We start from the raw sequence: 14651 nt of genomic DNA on the forward strand, positions 1-14651 counted from the left end.
GAAATTTCCATAAATATGACGTAGCTTTTAGGATTATGACTTGAAGCTCAGGCTCAATCACAAGTGGAGGAAGCACGGAAGAGAAGACGTTGACAGATCAGTGGTATTTCAGTCATTTTGTAAAATTCGAAAATCCGGACCCAAATCGAGATTTGATCCGGCCTGTTTGGCACATCCACGTGGTGGCATATGGCTTACGTTGGGATTCGGGAAATCTCGTTAAGGATCCGATCCATTCCGTTTCTTTCAGCAAGCGTGGGTCTTGTTCTTCGCAATTGGGTTTGGATACGACTAACGCGAACCAGATCCGAATATCGTTTGGATCTCCGTGGGCCTGGATGGCCTTCGCTGACGAACGTTTTGCTATGCCGACGGATCATTCAACAAATTCAGTCAGCTTCACCTACTTCGGGTTTGGTCACTAGTTGACAAATCCGTCCTTTTCCTTCCTTTTTTATTTTATCCTCTTCCTATGTTCACGTTATTTTGGTTTAAAACGGCACGAATTATATCATACTCAAATATGTAATATATCATTAAGCCACCTTTTTTGCTATAAAACTTCACTAGCGAAGATAAACTTGCTCTTGATGATTGCATCTGCCATTCAAGTGGTGTTTGATAACATCGGATTTTATATTCAAGGTTAATCTAAATCATGTTATGTGAGATTTAGTGTACCAATAAATAGGAATTCGGCCGCATGGATATAAGGGAAAGAAGGCAAGACTTTATATCCCAGGACTATAAATCTTTGGTGATTAGAAATTACTGCAGATCTCATGTTTGTAGTATAATATTATTTCGTCCTCAACGTCTTTTGAACCTCAAAAACCTTATGTCAAACGAACATTTTTTTGTTCTACTATAGGAAAAGGGGAGGAAATTTAAGCTAAAGACAGCATTTTTCGATTATATTAACTCTTAAATCATGTTAAGATGATGGCTTTTAATTTCATAAAAGCTTGGTTTAGTAAAAGTCCATTTTTTTAATCGGTTTCAGAAGCATGGCTTGTTTGTTTGTTTTTTTTTAACATTTATTTTTGCTTTTTGTATTTTGTTTTTAAATTGCGGTTGTAATAGTTGCAAATTGATTTAGTTGAGTCGCTTAACTTTGTCTAATGCTGACTGAATTCATAAAATATGTGAACAAACCACTTACCATGCGGCGATAATTAGACTTTCGGGTATTTACAAACGAAAATATCGTGGCTGATCGTAACGTTCTAATTCTACCCACCCCTTTCTTTTTCAATCCAAACCAGTTGGGGAAGTCTGCGGTCAAAGCGCTCACCAACTCAAGGGTCAAACCAACCACCTACCCAACCCACAAAGCTGGCTTTAGTTCACATCTTGCTACGAAGGGACCCATGCTAAAGGGACATCTCATCTGTTGCTTTGCGAAGATCAATTCGAAGAGTGGAACTTCATGGCTGCTTCATAGTGAGTCTTTAAATCGCATAATATCGAAAAAAAAAAAAATCAATTTCGTCTTGAGAGCGTTGTATAACTGATCGAGCCAACAACCATCTTCATTTCATGTGGTCAATTACATTATCGCAGGTCGAGCATTACACAAATTATATGTACATTGCGTTCACATCAAGTCCTAATGTCAACAAATATAGGATACCATATGTAAATTGAAACATAATAGAGGCACCACCTCGATGCATTGAAACAAGGTCTGGTACCTTACGAGAATAGAAGGAAGGGTGAGGACTTCAATTCCCTAGTTTGGTAGTATGATTAAATATTTCTATTGCTTGCCCAATTATACCTTCCACCTACTTGTATTAAGTTTTAAAAATTGAATTATTAGGTCCATTTTTCATAACTAAAAATCAATAAAAGGATGTATGATGTATGGGTTGGCGCACTGGTTGGGGGCGGGTTCAATAGGTGGTCGGTTTTTGTTTCGGACATCAATTATATATGCTGCAAAATAGGTCTACTAACTTGCACGTTGACGCATGACGATAGTAACACCCTAAAACACCAAAAGTATGTCCTATATATTTGAAAGATAAAAGGTTGGGTCGGGCTTCTGCCTTATTTTGGACAGTGGAAAACCCTGTTTTGTCAATGTTGTGGATGGGTTCAAATCAACAACTAGCTTCATCATTAAATTGACATGATGTTTTGTCAATGCATAGAGATTAACATGACATAGACCAGACCAGTTGTTGCTCAAGGTTTGGGGTTTTTTTATTTGTCTTGTTAGTAAGCCATTTTGCATTCAATGGCTACTTTGCATGAGCCCTTTTTTTGCTACCATTGAGTTTTAATAGTTTTGTTACATGTGTCATCATTCATAAGGTTTATGGCTCCACACCTTTGTTATTTCATGTCACATGTTTTTTTACAATAAATATAAAATTACCAAACTCCAAACATAAGGGCCCATTTCATGGGCAGGATATTTCCTCTAGCCATGTAAACAAAGTTAAAACTTTTGAAAATTTTTACTGTTCATCAAACTTGGGATAAAAAAAAGTGAATGTTGAGTTGGTTTTCATAAAGTTTTTTTTTTTCGAAAATTTCTTTTCATTTCAAGGGGTGGAAAAATTCAGGATGAAAAGTTACTTTTGGATTCTCAAACAACGCTTAATTCAACTATTTTGTTTTTTCTTATTTTATTCTTATCAAGCTTAAAATTCTCTCTCTATCTCTCTCTATCTCTCTCTCTATATATATATGTATATATATATAAACACAAAATAACGTATATTAATTCCATAATATAGAGGAATATGACACCAAACACACAAACATCCAGCTGAAAGTAATTTAGTTCATATTAGTAGCTATATATATACATAAAAAGTGAATGTTGAGTTGGTTTTCATAAAGTTTTTTTTTTTTCCGAAAATTGCTTTTCATTTCAAGGGGTGGAAAAATTCAGGATGAAAAGTTACTTTTGGATTCTCAAACAACGCTTAATTCAACTATTTTGTTTTTTCTTATTTTATTCTTGTCAAGCTTAAAATTCTCTCTCTCTCTCTCTATATATATATATATGTATATATATATATAAACACAAAATAACGTATATTAATTCCATAATATAGAGGAATATGACACCAAACACACAAACATCGAGCTGAAAGTAATTTAGTTCATATTAGTAGCTATATACATACATAAAAAGTGAATGTTGAGTTGGTTTTCATAAAGTTTTTTTTTTGAATATGACACCAAACACACAAACATCCAGCTGAAAGTAATTTAGTTCATATTAGTAGCTATATATATACATAAAAAGTGAATGTTGAGTTGGTTTTCATAAAGTTTTTTTTTTTTCGAAAATTGCTTTTCATTTCAAGGGGTGGAAAAATTCAGGATGAAAAGTTACTTTTGGATTCTCAAACAACGCTTAATTCAACTATTTTGTTTTTTCTTATTTTATTCTTATCAAGCTTAAAAATCTATTTCCTCAAACATAAACCCAAATACAACAAGCACACAGAGGTTCATATATATATATATATATACAAACACAAAATAATATATATATATATATATATATATATATATATATATATATATATAAACACAAAATAACGTAGATTAATTCCATAATATAGAGGAATATGACACCAAACACACAAACATCCAGCTGAAAGTAATTTAATTCATATTAGTAGCTATATATATATATATATATATATATATAAAAGATGTTTCTAACTTCGCGACTGGTCCACACATATAAATGAATAGTGATCGTGACTATTCAAAGTCACTCAAGTAATTTAAAAGAGTTATTTGAATAAAAATAACTATCACTTATTTTTTTTATTTTTATTTGTTTTAAGGAAAGACCCTGACAAGTGAGTTCTGGGTCAAGCGCAGAAATATAAAAACAATGATTTTAACCAATTTATTTCGAAGCTGATTTTTTTAACATTCTCTTTTTCACTTGATTTTTTTAACATTCGCATTTTCACTTTTTTGCTTACTTTTAGTTTTATTTAAACACATGTATCATTTCGACCGTATTATTTTAGTTTTACCCGCCGTTAATTGCCGGCTTAAAAGTCTCCATTGGATTTTTCACCGGATCGCGGGAGCGTCCAAAACTCTCGTGCCCGCTTCAGCACACTGCGTCGTTCAAGCTTATATCCGACAAGGGCAGAAGCAACTCTATTATTTACACAACATTTAAAAGATCCATTGATGTAATTATGGCCGACGCGAAGGATTGATTCCGTCAATGAGGGGAGAGAGAGGGCGGAAATCTTGTTTGGTTTTTGAAAAAGGGGGGAAGGAGGAGGTCGGTGGTGTTTTCAGGCAGGCGGGAGTGGTGGCCATGGCCGGTGGCCAAACCTTAGTGGCCGCGTGCGCCGGCGACACGGTGAAGATCTTTGATACCGCCGTCGACTGCGGCGATCCCTGCACTCTACAGTACTCTCCCTCCCCGGGCTTCTCCGTCAACTCCGTCAAATGGAACCATACCAGTATACCCTCTTTCTCTCTATGTCATTTCCGTTTCTCAGAGCTCCTGTACCTGATTGGTTGTTAATGCATCAAGATCCTCTTATTCTTTGCCTGTTTCGGTATTCTGAACCCTTTAGTCGACTGATTTCCCCCCCTTTTTTATGACATCTCTGTTAATGGGACCAAGATGATAATTTCCGAAGTTCATCTTTAGGCGTCCGTATCTGATAAATGATGAATGCATCTCGATCCGTTTTGTTTTCCAGTTCTTATGATTTTGATTTTGAGCTGTTTTTGATGAACTTGTTGACATGTCTAATTGTCTGGATTTTTTGTTTAATTGTGTCCGTTTTCATATTGCTAGTTGGTTCTTGGAGTTATTGTCATAATGAAATCTGCATATGGCAGCTAAGCTCGATTTGCGAAAAGGAACCATCAGTATGGTGTAGTGTTCTGTGTTTTCAGCGACTGGAGTTCCGATATCATGAAGGCATAATTTTAGGGTGGAGAGTAGACTAATTTCCGAAATATCATTGTCAATGAACTGTTATCTTCGATGATGTGTTAGATACAATGTGGATTGTTAACACATGTGGAGAACTTCTCTGTTAAAAACTTAAATCACATCCACGTTCTGTAAGCGAATGTACGAGCGTTTTTTTGACGATGGGTTATGGACGATCGAGTACCCTGTGCTGTTGGAGGGAAAAATATTCTCGATCGGTGGTTCTCCTTGTCCCCTTGAAATCATGGCACCAATTGAGGATTTCTTTGTGCTTCTTCAGTCACGAGGCATAGATTTTTCTTCTTTCTTCCTTTACATCATTTATTTGTTACTCTCCCGGCGATGAGAAACAATGGGTGTGAATTGAATCCAAAACATGTCTATGTTGATAAATCAATGGTTTATATTTTATTGTCTCATAGAGCAATCTCCTATATGACAAGTACAACTTAGCAGGGTTAAGTATACTATCCATCCAACTTGTATGTGCACGTATCCTGCAAAAGCTGCAAAACCAAGTGGCAAGGACCACACTGTTGATGGCAACGGGTCACTTGAATTGCTTGTTTGATTTTTTAAATTAGCGTCCTGAGTTGATTGTTGAGAAGGAATATAAGCGTGGCTAGGAATTCACTAGTCGGCTTTAAGATATTGGCATGGTTAGAGATTAGTGGCTAGGACACTTGAAGCACCACTTGGATAAGTGGTTGGTTATATTATTGATGATAACAGATGGAAAGCAGAGACTGGAACTCCATATGGACTTGACCTTAAAGTGAAGATGAAGGTAAATATCTAAGAAGCTTATTTATTGTTATGGTTCCTTCATCAAAATGCTCTCTTCAGAGGGAACTACACAATCAGGCATGCTGAAATTGATCATGTATCTTGATAACATATACTGAGGCTGATGATTTGAGTTCCATAGAATGCAATTGGGCTTAGCATAAATGTGAGCAGATAAGTGGTGTGACGGGGAGAATCCTAAAGTCCTTAATAGTATCTACTTAATCTGATTAGGTCTCACTTCTTGTACATCAAAAGAAATCACAAATATTCAGCTTTCGATGTAGCAAATTGCGTTAAGATTAGTTGGATCATTTTGGCGATATTTTGGAGCCAGGTAATCTCCTTGACTTGAAGGCCAATGGTGTTAATTCCACATTACTTGTTGATGTTGATAACAAAAGGATTGCAATTTATCTTCTCCAGTGGTCAAAGCTGCAGGAGTTATGTATACTGAAATTCATTTCCTATGGTGTATTGTTCATGTGTGACCATAACGAATGGAGCCTACAAGAGAACATGTGCACCAAATAATATTTGTCACACAAGTAGGCAAAACATGGAGGCTTTATCTGAAAGTGGGACCTTTGGTTCTTCTAGTAGTTGATTTATTTGTTTGGGATGCATTTATGATTTATGCGAAAGGGTTGGCTATCTAAAACAAAAATATATGCTTGAGATCCCTCAATTATAAGTTTATAACTGTACATTATGTGCTTTTAGTTGATGTCTGTTTTTTTTTTTTTGGTGCAAGAAAGATCTGAAGCAAAGTCGAATTCCTAAAGTCGCTTTTTCGGAAACCAGTTCCTATTACAATATCTACAGTATTCTGTTGTTGAAATGGTTTTAAGTTTTAACCAATATATTTGATTCTACATGCTTATAGTTTCCCTTTCCTAAATTATGGATTTAGCATCTTATTGAATCACCGATTAGGGAAGGCAGGAGTTGCATTAACATTTATACAATTCATGACTGCTTTTTAATGTTTGTGGCTCTTATATTCTTTAAGCCTATCTAGAATTTGAACTATTCTTACCAGTTATTCTTTTTGCAATTCTCGATATTCACGCACATATGATTGGTTATTTGCTGTGAGACAAGCAACAATAAATGCACTGCACGTTAAAAGCATGTTTCTTTGTCGAGTTTTGTTTGCTTTAGTTTTTTTCTGTATTTTAATTCAAACTACCTAAGCATGTGCAGGACTAAGTTTTTGAAAGTTCTGCAGATTTAGTTGTGGCAAGTGCTGGAGATGATAAGAAAATTTCATTATGGAGAAAAAATGGACAAAGTTTGGGTACAATACAACCTTCTACCAGTGATATTGGAGATAACATTGATGTAAGAAGCTGTCTCACAATTATTTGTTCAAAACCAATTAGGTAATAGTTGGTGGATATAGATAGAATGACACCAATCCAATATTTTTCAAAAAAGTCATCACAATTTTGTTGATATTTTTATGAACTGATGTTTCTACAATTTCTGAGGCAATACCTGGTAATCTGGTATAGTTTTATTTTTTTTCCCCATAAATTTCTCTATGATGCTTATATCTGTATCATGCATGTTCTTTTTGTTTGTCTTCTGTTGAAAAGTTTAAAATTGATTCCCCTGTAATTGTGCTTGATTTGCATTTCTTTATGTGCTCATGTCCTTCTGGCGTTGTCTCTTGTAAATCATCTTAAATAATAAGCGTGCTGTTTATTTGCATGACTCTACTATTATAAGGAAGAAATGGTAGTGACCTGTCTGCCAAATGGATCAATGCATGTCAAACATAAGCACTAGGAAAGAAGAATTTCAGCCACTACAGTTTTACTCCATTTGAGATTTAGAGAAATATGTCACCTTCATTCTAGTACTTTATCTTTGTACCTTCAGTGGTCCTGGTTCACTTTTCTTGCATAGTTAGACAAGTTTCTTTATGGTCTAAACTTGATTATTTTCAGTTATGATTCTTGAAACTTGAATTTGTCATTTTCTGCATGGTGAAAATGTGAATATACAGGATATGCCGTGTTGACCTTTTGATCTGTTATTTGTATGGCTTTGCAGGAGTCAATCCTCTCTATAAGCTTTAGCAACAAAAGTTCTAGGTATGTCTGCACTGGGGGTAGCGCTGGAGTTGTTAGAATATGGGATTTGCAAAGAAAACGGTGCATCAAATGGTTGAGGGGTCACACAGGTACAATAACAGGAGCTGCATACACTTGCAAGGATGAACATTTGGCATCTATTAGCGTGAAAGGGGATCTAATTCTCCATAATCTTGTTTCCGGTGCCCGGACTGCAGAACTTAAGGATCCAAATGGACAGGTTCTTTTATGCACATTTTGTATCAATTTAAAATATATAGAAATTTGCAAGAACTTGTGTTTTTGGTTTTGGTATTTCCTTTTGTTTCTCTGGACTAACTTGTAGCTGGTTAATTTCATCTGCTGGAGCCCAGGTATTGAGAGTGCTTGATTATTCTCGAACTAGCAGGCATCTTTTGGTGACAGCAGGTGATGATGGATCCATACTTTTGTGGGACACGAATGGACGTAATAGGAAGGTATATTCCATGTAGCTTTATTGATGAAATACTTTGTGATATGGTGCACTTTGCTTGGTGATCACATTTTTGCAAAGATAGCTCCAATCTTTATGGATGAAATTGACTACCTCTCTCTCTCCCTCACATCCTCGCCCACTCTCCTGGATGGGGCTATTCAGTTATTTATATAACTGTGACACCATGTTGACCAACATGATCGAAGTACTTGGAAACTTGATACGTCTAAATTCTTATATGTTGTTACCCTCAAGCTTGCCCTCATCATTAAAGAATACAAAGCTCAAATGGCCCTTCCAATGGATTGCAAGCACCAGACCAGGGCAGACAGCATGCAGATCAATCTGTACTACAGTAGAGCAAGCATCGTCGCTCTTTACATAGGACATTGCAAGTAAAAGCTTCAAGCAAAGATGACCATAAAATGCTGTTGGTGGAGGAAAAAAGAAAAATCCAAGTCATATTGGAACTATGTCCATCTGAATATGGAGAGGTTGAAGCTCCTGGTTTTCTTTAGTTGTTGAGTAAACTTTGTCGTCTATTATTTTCATTTGAATCTGGGTCAAACTATTGCTGTGGATAGCTCCTTCTGACTACAATAATAGAGAGGAACATGTAGTTAATGTTGTTGTTCTTTAGGTTGTGATAATATTTTCCTGCCATTTGATTGTTTCACTCTATTCTGTTAGGATCTTCTACTTTCCATGTGTAGTTATTGTTTGATGAAGATGTAACTACCATGTTTTTTCACTATAGGCTTCTTGGCTGAAGCAGCATTCAGCACCCACTACTGGTGTTTGCTTCTCACCAACGAATGACAAGGTACTTTTTCCCAACCCTTTTCTGGCATTTATCTCCTACTGAAGTTTAATTTTTTGCAGGGTGGGTTAGATGAAGCATAAGTGAATGTTGACTCTATAAGATATGCTTTTTAAAATATTGTACTGAGTTGATTCTTCCTGGTGTCTGCAGTTCATTGCTTTTGCTTACTGACATGCAGATAATTGCTACATGTGGCTTGGATAAGAAAATATATACTTTTGACACTGGCAGTAAAAGGGTATCATCTGTTGCTTCTTTTGAGGCACCATTCTCATCCTTGGCATTCAAAGATGATGGTCGGATCCTGGCAGCTGGAACAAATGGTGGCTCCATAGTATTTTATGATGTTCGTGGGAAGCTGCAGCCTGTCAATTTGCTTCGTGCTTATAACAGTTCAGAGGTGGAGTTTTATGTTTCTTCTGTACACATAGGACCACGTGGTCCAATGTTCAGTTTTTCTGAATCAATGTGAATCAAACTAAAGAATACCACAAGTAGTCCACAAGTTTCTTTATGTAATTAACATTCTCATTTTTTGTTATTGATTGCTACTGCAGTCCTCCCCCAAAAAATTTGTAGCTTCACTATTATTTCTCTACTATGATTGTTTTACCTGGAAGTGACAGGATTCGTGACTTCCATCTTGAAATGCCTTCATAAGATATAGCTTCTCCAAATAGTTGCCTTAAAATGCATCTAGCCATATTTGCAGGAACCTTTGTCTCAAATTCAGAGCAAGAATGGATTATTTTATAGTTTTGTTGATCCATGCCTTTGAACCTGTCCATATCTTTTATCAAAGTGTCACAGTTTTATTGATTCATCATGTTCACCCAATTCTATGTGACAGGGAAAATATTTTGTTAAACTGGAATTTTGTGAAAATATATTTGCTGAACTTCATATTATGCCTGTATGGAATCTTTTTTGAAGAAATCTATTTTTATTTCATAAATCTTCTTTTTAGCATTTATTATTGCTGAAAATTCCTTCATTACTGAAAAGGAAAAACTTGTTTAGTTTCTACCAAACAAAACCATTAAAGGCATGAATATAATATCTTTGAAGAATATACGTTCCATTTTTCTCTTTGAACTTTTACATCTCAAGAATTCTGAGTTTCTGGTGTCCTCTTTGATTAACGATGTAGATTTTATGTTCCTTAATTCAAAAGGGCAGAAGGCATAGACATACATATGTTCGTGTATATATACATTAGATGAAGCTTTTATTATGTATACTTTGCAGAATACGATACTCTTATTGATACATGTATGTATTGATGGTATAAAAATGCTGCATTACTTTTCTATAATCATTTGCTGATATAAAATTGTGATATTTCCAAAATATTGCCAATATCTTTGACAATATGTGTCCTTCTTGCTTGTATTTGAGTATTCCTGGGGCCTGAGGAGCAACAGACATTCCAAATTTTGGCAAGCCCTTATTTTAGCAATATTTTGCAGTGAATTGTTGAAGTTCCTGCGAAAGAATTATTGCTGTGGCCACTGGTTTGTGAGATTGTTAGATAAATTTTTCCTTTTTTACCTTTTAAATGTTGAACCGGTCTGGTTCTTCATCGTCCATTAATCTTACAAACTGATCTGGGAATTTGTAGGAGGTTGCTTAATCTGTTGTTCAGACTTTCTGCAGTGTGCCAAAGGTTTCCTCTTTAAGTTGTAACTTGTCTCTGTATGCCTGTCATATGAGAACTTTCTGCTTTAGTTCGGAGGAAATGCAGGTTTTTGAGATTTCATAACTTCATCACTTGTAACATTGTTTCTTCTGGTCCACTGAACTTCATTAATTTCTTAACAGGCCGTCACAAGTATATGCTGGCAGAGGTCTAAGCCAGTTCTAGTAAATGAGAGCAATTGTACCATGGAGTCTGCTCTTCTGGGAGACTGTGGAGAAGATTCAGTTCTCATGCCAGATCCACGTCCCTCCTCATCTGCTCCTGCCTCTGCAACTGCTGTTGGTTTGCGCAATTCTGGACGTTCTGCTTCAGGCAGTGATACCTCTTCTCTACCTATTAACAGTGGGGTAACCATGTCTGCATCACATCCTTCAACTGTAGAAGAGACTCCTGTGAGGACTCGTCTAGGTGGAGCTTTACCATGGCTACAAGCAGTGCGGACTGAATACAATCTTAAGGATGATATGGAAGTTTTTTCTCCGCTTGTGGATGTTCAGCCGATTACACCATCACTTTCCAGCTGGCATGATGATCGTGATGATGCAAAAATTGATTACTTGTTAAATGATAAAAAATCATCATTGCTGCTGCCCTCTACATCTTCCAAAAGACATGCTTACACTGAGGGTGGAGAAGATATACATACTGTATTGGATGTAAAATCAGAGGTCTCATATAGACAAGTATGTGAAATTTTCTCTTCTGAATAATTTTTGATACATTTTTGTATATCATTTAGATGGTCACATTTACAAGTTTTCTCTAGAGGTTGTTGTGTTCAACTAATTTATACTGAAACTTAGAATTTACTTATTTAGGTAAATTCTTCGTGGTTAATGTTATGTAGGCTGTTACCTATAATTTCAGTAACTGCAGATTTCCTCGATTTTAAGTCTTTTCAGTTTAGTCTTTGGACAAGAGTAAGCTTTGTCATGTACTCATTGTAACGCATCATGCTCTGGACGATCAGTTTTGTAGTTGCATCATCCTCGTATTCTTATCCATACTCCCACAACTTACATTTGTCAGTTCTCGCTTCCCTTTTCTCTTTTTTTCTTTTTTCTTTTTATTGTTGTTTCTTTTTACAATTTAGAAGTTGGTCAAAGTTTTTGACAAAGTTTCTTTCCACAAATTAGTTGGAAGCTGCTGTTTTTATCCACATAGTCTAACTGCATGTAAGATCCATGCTCAGTTTATTCTCTATTCTGTGTCTTAACTTTGTCACTCACTCATTGTTCTCTCTCTCTAATTTGTTTTCCTTGTTATTTTATATATTATGTATTCATTCTCATTATCCTTGTACGATCTTGCTATTAAGACAGCCATTTTCTAGTTTGTAGAAAGTAGTTTCATCATTTTGTAGAATTTTCTTTTTTAATTTAAGTAATCTATGCCTATGGGTTGCAGGAGGATACTTCACAATCAACTGTGACACCTTTAGCAACTCTGCATAGTGATCAATCACATTCTGCCACTCCTCCTGAAGATTGGGGAGCAGATGGATTATCTGATATGCTCAGCTATCGTCATCGACGATCAGAACTTGCTTCATTAAATACCCTACCAACTGGGTCATCGGCACCTGGCGGAAAGCTGCCTTCCAACGTCCAAGGTTTGCAGGATCCAGCTTCTGTAAACCTGCCTTCTACAGGTCCCAATCCGCATGCAAGCTTCACAGCTTTTCAGTCTCAGGGAAAAGATATCTCTAGCCGTGAGACAGCTTCCTTCCCTTCCGAAATACCATCCTCTGGTGTCAGTACTGTCTCTACAGCGGGGCCAAACCTTTCCAAAATGGTTTTGGGACAAGCAAATTATGATTTGCCCAGCTCCTTGTCATTGAATCTGTCAAGAAAAAATTCGTATCTAGAGAGGATAATTGCTAGCCGTTCTTCTAGTGCTGGAGCTACGCCTACTGTGGGTTCGCCCAAACTGAAAAAGACTGGAACAGAAACACGGGAGGAGCTGGTGAACAGTTTGTTCTCCGAGGCCACCTCCACTGCAGGGAGCATTCCTACGACAGCAAGTGCCACTACTGTGGGGAATATCTCTACAACATCAAATGTTAATCTCTCTCTCCCTCTCTCTCTCTGTTTGTGTGTGTGTGTACTGTCATGTTTGTCCTTTTGTCTTCGCCCATGCATGTGGCTGACAGCATGTCTGAGGATGTGGGAGAATTTGGATATTGTGCATGCACGCAGGCTTCAGAATGCATGCTCTGTGCATGTATGTATTGCATATGTGTGTGTGTGTGAGATCCATCCTGGGTAGGCTGGAAAACTTGCATGTGAGGAAAACGGCTTGTTTGTGTTTGCATTGGTGTTGAATTGCTCTGCAACCGTAGCTTCATTTTGGTAATCAACTTTCAGATTAGAAGGTTTTAATTATGAACCTCTTGGACAGGGAGTACACCCACATCCACCAAAGAATGTGACTTCGGCTGATGAACTGCATGGTACCTCCCCATTCTCTCTTCAGCTTGTCCAGCATGCTATTAAAGAGACTCTTGGATCTCTGAATAGATCGAACCATGAAGATGTGAGGAACCTTCATATTGAGCTGCTACGGCAATTTCATATGCTGGAGGTCCATATCTTGATTCCTTGCTATGTTCTCATCCTTTTGCTTTTTTGGCTGTTGTTTCTCATTGTTCAAACATCGAAAACTTGCCGACAATGACACCTGGAAGGTTGGCATATAAAAGGAGTTTGACCAAGGAATGGGAGACGACATATCATTTTTCTTGGTCCAATCTCCACACTCAAATCGATGTTTTTTGTCAGTATTTTGTGTTCAGAACTGATAAAAATGCTGCCTCTGAGAATTTGCTGTTTCTTTCTCACAGACAAGAACAACCAACCTGATAAACACTGTTCTGGAAAATCAAATGGAGATCATGAAGAAGTTAGAAACCCTTCAAAAAGAAAACCAGCAGCTACGTCGGCTACTTTAAGCATCTGCAGTTTTCTGTATTCAAGTTATTTGTTTACATTTTCCTGTGTTTTTATGCTTTGATGTAGATAAAATATCAATATTTCCATAAGAATGGCCATCAAGGATAGGAATGAAGAATCCGGATGGAAGATGCCGTCATTCTGTTGTACCAGTTGCTGTTACGTTGTCCACATTATTTCATGTGTTATCACTGTATTCATTGCACTCCTTGTAAAATTAATCATCCTGATGTAGGAGTGTTCAGGCCCTTTTCCTTTCTAGGCAGAGATTTTGTTTCCCTAAACTAGTTGTTCTAGCATCTCCAAGTTTATATGGATTAACAAATTTCTGATGTGATAAACAGATGAGAGATGAAACGGCTGAATCCTGGATCACTCTTTCTTGGAGTCTTACGTTCAACTTTGTGAAAAATGACCTTTCTGGACTGTCACTTCTTCGTAGGCCGTGGTCTGTGCCCTTGGCCCCAGGGTAAGGCATGCTATGGCTTGTGCAAGACAGATGACGTCCATGGGGTATAGCTGTGGCGTTCTCGCTGTAGCAGCATTGGCCTGAACCATGATGCTGAACCCCCTTGAGACGGACAATTGCATTTTAAAACAAGACGGTTGAATGTGCTGTACTACCAAACAGCATACTTTGCAGCAACTTTACTACTGTTGGTGGAATTCCAACTAATTTCCTCATTTACCACGATGCATCTATTGACATATTCTTTTTCTCTTTCTCTTTTATTGGGGATAAGCAACCTATGGTTTGGCAGCCCCTACCTGATTATGTCACCAGTTGGTCGCAGCTGTTAACTTGTCCTTCCTCTGAACTATGGTTTAGGGAGGAGACCTCTGTCGCATTATTCAAAGGATATAGGTATCAAACTCTTGATCTCCTTG

The 14651-nt window shown here is 36.9% G+C and overlaps 1 protein-coding gene across 1 annotated transcript; it reads left to right on the plus strand.

Annotated features, from left to right (window-relative positions):
* The first annotated feature begins 4185 nt into the window (after positions 1-4185).
* Positions 4186-14451, plus strand: LOC116254947 (protein NEDD1). Its single transcript, XM_031630618.2, has 10 exons — positions 4186-4460; positions 6963-7075; positions 7793-8053; positions 8187-8291; positions 9048-9113; positions 9292-9513; positions 10935-11495; positions 12220-12873; positions 13213-13395; positions 13655-14451. Exons 1-10 carry the CDS (start codon positions 4217-4219, stop codon positions 13760-13762), a joined length of 2517 nt encoding a protein of 838 aa, XP_031486478.1. The 5' UTR covers positions 4186-4216; the 3' UTR covers positions 13763-14451.
* Positions 14452-14651: the final 200 nt, after the last annotated feature.

This window comes from Nymphaea colorata, chromosome 5 (genome assembly GCF_008831285.2).
Source record: "Nymphaea colorata isolate Beijing-Zhang1983 chromosome 5, ASM883128v2, whole genome shotgun sequence".
Taxonomy (NCBI): Eukaryota; Viridiplantae; Streptophyta; class Magnoliopsida; order Nymphaeales; family Nymphaeaceae; genus Nymphaea; species Nymphaea colorata.